At 44.2% G+C, this 6,761-nt stretch overlaps 1 protein-coding gene across 1 annotated transcript in view; it reads left to right on the forward strand.

Annotated features, from left to right (window-relative positions):
* LOC133564888 (high-affinity choline transporter 1-like) overlaps positions 1-6,339 on the forward strand; it is a 31,955-nt gene extending 25,616 nt beyond the window's left edge. The window contains exons 8-9 of the mRNA XM_061919428.1: positions 2,089-2,306; positions 5,540-6,339. Of these exons, the coding sequence (XP_061775412.1) occupies positions 2,089-2,306; positions 5,540-6,190 (869 nt within the window). The 3' untranslated portion in view covers positions 6,191-6,339. The remainder of the gene's footprint in view (positions 1-2,088; positions 2,307-5,539) is intronic.
* The last annotated feature ends 422 nt before the right edge of the window (positions 6,340-6,761 follow it).

Raw genomic sequence — 6,761 nt, forward strand, 5'->3', positions numbered from 1 at the left:
TCCTTTACACGCTGATTTCGCTTTTTGTTGCAGTACCGCCTGAGGGATTGAAGGTCCCTAATATCATGGCTTACGTGCAGTGATTTCTCCAGATTCTCTGAACCTTTTGATGATATTACGGAGCGTAGATGGTGAAATCCCTACATTCCTTGCAATAGCTGGTTGAGAAAAGTTGTTCTTAAACTGTTGGACAATTTGCTCAGGCATTTGTTGACAAAGTGGTGACCCTTGCCCTGTCCTTGTTTGTGAATGAGTGAGCATTTCATGGAAGCTGCTTTTATACCCAATCCTGGCACCCACCGGCGGCGCTTCTGGGTGTTGTTGATAAATGACTTTGGCTTTGCATAGTAGAGCTTTAACTTGCACTTACAGATGTAGCGACCAACTATCGTTACTGATAGTGGTTTTCTGAAGTGTTCCTGAGCCCATGTGGTGATATCCTTTACACACTCATGTCGCTTTTTGGTGCAGTACCGCCTGAGGGATCAAAGGCCTGTATTATAATCACTTATGTGCAGCGATTTCTCCAGATTCTCTGAACCTTTTGATGATATTACGGAGCGTAGATGGTGAAATCCCTACATTCCTTGCAATAGCTGGTTGAGAAAAGTTGTTCTTAAACTGTTCGACAATTTGCTCAGGCATTTGTTGACAAAGTGGTGACCCTTGCCCTGTCCTTGTTTGTGAATGAGTGAGCATTTCATGGAAGCTGCTTTTATACCCAATCCTGGCACCCACCGGCGGCGCTTCTGGGTGTTGTTGATAAATGACTTTGGCTTTGCATAGTAGAGCTTTAACTTGCACTTACAGATGTAGCGACCAACTATCGTTACTGATCGTGGTTTTCTGACATGTTCCTGAGCCCATGTGGTGATATCATTTACACGCTGGTGTCACTTTTTGATGCAGTACCGCCTGAGGGATTGAATGTCCCTAATATCATGGCTTACGTGGAGTGATTTCTCCAGATTCTCTGAACCTTTTGATGATATTACGCAGTGTAAATGGTGAAATCCCTAAATTCCTTGCAATAGCTGGTTGAGAAAAGTTGTTCTTAAACTGTTCGACAATTTTCTCAGGCATTTGTTGACAAAGTGGTGACCCTTGCCCTGTCCTTGTTTGTGAATGAGTGAGCATTTCATGGAAGCTGCTTTTATACCCAATCCTGGCACCCACCGGCGGCGCTTCTGGGTGTTGTTGATAAATGACTTTGGCTTTGCATAGTAGAGCTTTAACTTGCACTTACAGATGTAGCGACCAACTGTCGTTACCGATAGTGGTTTTCTGACATGTTCCTGAGCCCATGTGGTGATATCCTTTACACACTCATGTCGCTTTTTGGTGCAGTACCGCCTGAGGGATCAAAGGCCTGTCATATAATCACTTACGTGCAGCGATTTCTCCAGATTCTCTGAACCTTTTGATGATATTACGGAGCGTAGATGGTGAAATCCCTACATTCCTTGCAATAGCTGGTTGAGAAAAGTTGTTCTTAAACTGTTCGACAATTTGCTCAGGCATTTGTTGACAAAGTGGTGACCCTTGCCCTGTCCTTGCTTGTGAATGAGTGAGCATTTCATGGAAGCTGCTTTTATACCCAATCATGGCACCCACCGGCGGCGCTTCTGGGTGTTGTTGATAAATGACTTTGGCTTTGCATAGTAGAGCTTTAACTTGCACTTACAGATGTAGCGACCAACTATCGTTACTGATGAGCATTTCATGGAAGCTGCTTTTATACCCAATCATGGCACCCACCTGTTCCTAATCAGCCTGTTCACCTGTGGCATGTTCCAAATAAGTGTCTGATGAGCACACCTCAACTTTCTCAGTCTTTTTGCAACTTGTGCCAGCTTTTTTGAAGCATTTTGCAGGCATCAAATTCCAAATGAGCTAATATTTGCAAAAAATAACAACTTTTTCCAGTTGGAATGTTAAATATCTTGTCTTTGCAGTCTATTTAATTGAATATAAGTTGAAAAGGATTTGCAGACTGTTTTTATTTACCATTTACACAATGTGACAACTTCACTGGTTCTGGGGTTAAGTTGTTTCAATGTGAAATTGATCATCTGTTCCCCCCTTCAGACTGGAACCAGACTTCTTACGGGGCCCTGGCGCCGAAGGACAAGGATGAATCGGACATGATCCTTCCCATCGTGCTTCAACACCTTTGCCCGTCGTACGTCTCCTTCTTCGGCCTGGGGGCGGTGTCCGCGGCGGTCATGTCGTCGGCGGATTCCTCCATCCTCTCAGCCAGCTCCATGTTTGCCAGGAACATCTATCAACTGGCCTTCCGGCAGTCGGTAGGAGCGCCGGCGAGCACGCTGACACATTTGTTTACAAGCGTTTGTTTACATTTCGATACGTCCGTAGTAGTTCCAGGCTATCAGTTTACCGGTCAGTCAATTCAATGTCGACTAAAAAACAATGCATTCGTTGTGCTTGGTAGACAATTTAAATGATCATATAGAAGTCTACACCAGGGGTCACCAACGCGGGCACCAGGTCGCCCGTAAGGACCAGATTAGTCGCCCGCTGGCCTGTTCTAAAAATAGCTCAAATAGAAGCACTTACCAGTGAGCTGCCTCTATTTTCTAAATTGTATTTATTTACTAGCAAGCTGGTTTCGCTTTGCTCAACATTTTTAATTCTAAGACAGACAAAACTCAAATCGAATTTGAAAATCCAAGAAAATATTTTAAAGACTTGGTCTTCACTTGTTTAAATGAATGAATGGTTTATTTTGAGCCATGCAAACAAAACAAGAGAATGACATAAAATACAAAAGAAATATATAGATACATTATTTTTACACCTACATTGAAAACATTACATGTGATTAATCTTTTGTAGATGTCAAGATTGGCTCAAAAGGGAGTGGGAAGAAGTCAACTTATTAGGTCCCACCCCTATACATATACAATATATATATACACAATATATAATACAATAATATAATATAATTCAGTTCAGTGGTTGCTGCTATATATTGTCCATATAAATCAATCAATCAATCAATCAATGTTTATTTATATAGCCCCAAATCACAAATGTCTCAAAGGACTGCACAAATCATTACGACTACAACATCCTCGGAAGAACCCACAAAAGGGCAAGGAAAACTCACACCCAGTGGGCAGGGAGAATTCACATCCAGTGGGACGCCAGTGACAATGCTGACTATGAGAAACCTTGGAGAGGACCTCAGATGTGGGCAACCCCCCCCTCTAGGGGACCGAAAGCAATGGATGTGGAGCGGGTCTAACATGATATTGTGAAAGTTCAATCCATAGTGGCTCCAACACAGCCGCGAGAGTTCAGTTCAAAGCGGATCCAAGACAGCAGCGAGAGTCCCGTCCACAGGAAACCATCTCAAGCGGATCAGCAGCGTAGAGATGTCCCCAACCGATACAGGCGAGCGGTCCATCCTGGGTCCCGACGAAATACATTTAAATTCACACACATTTAAATTCACACACACTTACATATGTACACACACATATGTACACAACACACACATGTATACAATTTATATATATATACATATATATATATATATATATATACACATACATACATATACACACATAATCACATACATACACACATGCATATACCCAAAATACACACATATCCATCACACACACACACACACACACACACACACACACACACATGAATTCATTTATTTTTTTTACTTCGCTTCTTATAACTTTCAGAAAGACAATTTTAGAGAAAAAAGTACAACCTTAAAAATGATTTTAGGATTTTTAAACACATATACCTTTTTACCTTTTAAATTTATTTCCTGTCAATTTAAATCAATGTTCAAGTACATTTATTTTTTATTGTAAAGAATAATAAATACATTTTAATTTAATTCTTCATTTTAGCTTCTGTTTTCTCGACGAAGAATATTTGTGAAATATTTTTTCAAACTTAGCATGATTACAATTCCCAAAAAATATTCTCCCAAATCCAGAAAATCTGTAGAATCAAATTTAAATCTTATTTCAAAATATTTTGAATTTATTTTCGAATTTTTGTTCTGAAAAATCTAGAAGAAATAATGATTTGTCGTTGTTAGAAATATAGCTTGGTCCAATTTGTTATATATTCTAACAAAGTGCAGGTTAGATTTTAACCTATTCAAAACATGTCATCAACATTCTAAAATTAATGTTAATCAGGAAAAATTACTAATGATGTTCCATAATTCCATCCATCCATTTTCTACCGCTTATTCCCTTTTTTGGGGTCGCGGGGGGCGCTGGCACCTATCTCAGCTACAATTGGGCGGAAGGCGGGGTACACCCTGGACAAGTCGCCATCTCATCGCAGGGCCAACACAGATAGACAGACAACATTCACACTCACATTCACACACTAGGGACCATTTAGTGTTGCCAATCAACCTATCCCCAGGTGCATGTCTTTGGAAGTGGGAGGAAGCCGGAGTACCCGGAGTAGAACCCACGCATTCACGGGGAGAACATGCAAACTCTACACTGAAAAATCCCGAACCTGGATTTGAACCCAGGACTGCAGGACCTTCGTATTGTGAGGCAGACCCACTAACCCCTCTGCCATGTTCCATCATTTTATTTTTATTTTTTTCCAAAAAGATTTGAATTAGCTAGTTTTTCTCTTCTTTTTTTCAGTTGAACTTTGACAAGCGGCCGAAATGAGTTTCCTCTGCCAGGTGGAGGGTCTCTCCCTTAGAGATAGGGTGAGAAGCTCTGCCATCCGGGAGGAACTCAAAGTAAAGCCGCTGCTCCTCCACATGGAGAGGAGCCAGATGAGGTGGTTCGGGCATCTGGTCAGGATTCCACCCGAACGCCTCCCTAGGGAAGTGTTTAGGGCACATCCGACCCACAGGGAAGACCCAGGACATGTTGGGAAGACTATGTCTCCCAGCTGGCCTGGGAACGCCTCGGGATCCCCCGGGAAGAGCTGGACAAAGTGGCTGGGGAGAGGAAAGTCTCGACCTCGGATAAGCTGTAGAAGATGGATGGATGGCATTTAGGGAGAAAAAAAACCCGTTAGAAAATGGATCGAGTCCATCTTCAGATCCTCCATCACTGTGTGGATCCCCGGCGCCACAGTCCAGGATAAACATTGACTGCAACGCTGCTGAGAAGGTGATTGGCTGCAAGCTCCCATCCCTCCAGGACCTGTTTGTCCTCCAGGATCAGGAGGCGTGTGGGTCTTCTCACCCTGGTCACAAACTATTCTCGACTACGGTCCATCCAGACCCACGCCTCCCGCCACCTGAACAGTTTTTTCCCCTCGGCCATCAGACACATGAACTGGAACCAGATCTGATAGCTCAGTTACAGCTCATCTTATTACGTATTCTGTCTTATGTCTTTTATGTTGCACGATTGCACCAAGAAAAATTCCTGGTTTGTGAACCCGTTCTCAAACAACGGCAATAAAAACTATTCTGATTCTGATTCTGATTCAAACAAAGCTAAGACATGGCTGTTGAGTTCTGATAGCTTAGCATGTATTGATGGACTATGTTGTGTTACAGGCCTCAGATCGTGAGATCGTCTGGGTGATGCGCCTCACCATCTTCGTCTTCGGAGCCCTTGCCACCGCCATGGCCTTGCTGACAGGAACCGTGTACGGCCTGTGGTACCTGAGCTCGGACCTGGTCTACGTCATCGTCTTCCCCCAACTTCTAAGCGTCCTTTTTGTCAAAGGAACCAACACCTACGGCTCAGTGTCCGCCTACGTCTTCGGTCTGTTGCTACGAATCGGAGGCGGCGAACCCTACCTGAAACTACCCCCGTTCATCTACTACCCCGGATGGGTGACCCAGGAGAAGATCCACCGCCTCACTGGGGAGGTGGAGTACTTCGTCCAGCAGAGGTTCCCGTTCAAGACCGTGTCAATGGTGGCGTCCTTTTTGGCCAACGTGGCGTTCTCCTACCTGACGAAGTACCTGTTTGAAAGCGGAACGCTCTCGCACAAGTACGACTTCCTGGACGCGGTGATCTCCAAGCACAGCAAGGAGATCATGGACAAGACCACGCTTGTGAGCCAGGACAACATCATCCTTTCCGAGATGGCGCCCGTCAAACAGACCCTGGGCGCGTCCCTGGCGGGGACCTTCATCAACAGGGAAGTTCTGAGTGAGGACGAAGCCTCGAGTCCGGAGGATTTTCAAACTGAAAACTAGGCGCGAGTGGAACGTTCTTCTGGAACTCGCCAGTACCCCACTCGGAGCCAACGGAGCTCTGCGACGGCCTCCAGGTAATTCCACCTATTTTGTTTCATGGAGGGTCTGAAAGCCCCTTTCCGACTCTTGGCCATCACTCCAGCAGCACTGAGAGCAGACTCAGCCAAACTGCCTCCGGGTGATGTTGCAATTTCCAACGCCGACAAAACATTCGACCCAAAAATGTCATAATAAAACAAAATGTAACAACTGGACCAAAGGTTATTCCAGTCAGCTCATTTTTAAAGGAGCCATATGTAATAATGTGGCCAGAAATGGTACTGCAGTCAAGGTCAAAATTCTGTAGTCCCCTTCCTGAGGTTGCCAGATATGCAGCCGAATCCAGCTGGATGGACTGGGCTACTCCAAGGATCTTCAGACTTCCACTGCCTCTTACTCGGGGTTGAGAGGCTGGCACCATACTAGCGGAATAGTCAAGCGTTTTTTGTCAATAACAAATCTCTAACCGACACATTTTACACAGAAATCTGGCTATTTTCAGGAACAAGTACTTCATGCCTGCGTACAATAT

This window comes from Nerophis ophidion, linkage group LG13 (genome assembly GCF_033978795.1).
Source record: "Nerophis ophidion isolate RoL-2023_Sa linkage group LG13, RoL_Noph_v1.0, whole genome shotgun sequence".
NCBI lineage: Eukaryota > Metazoa > Chordata > Actinopteri > Syngnathiformes > Syngnathidae > Nerophis > Nerophis ophidion.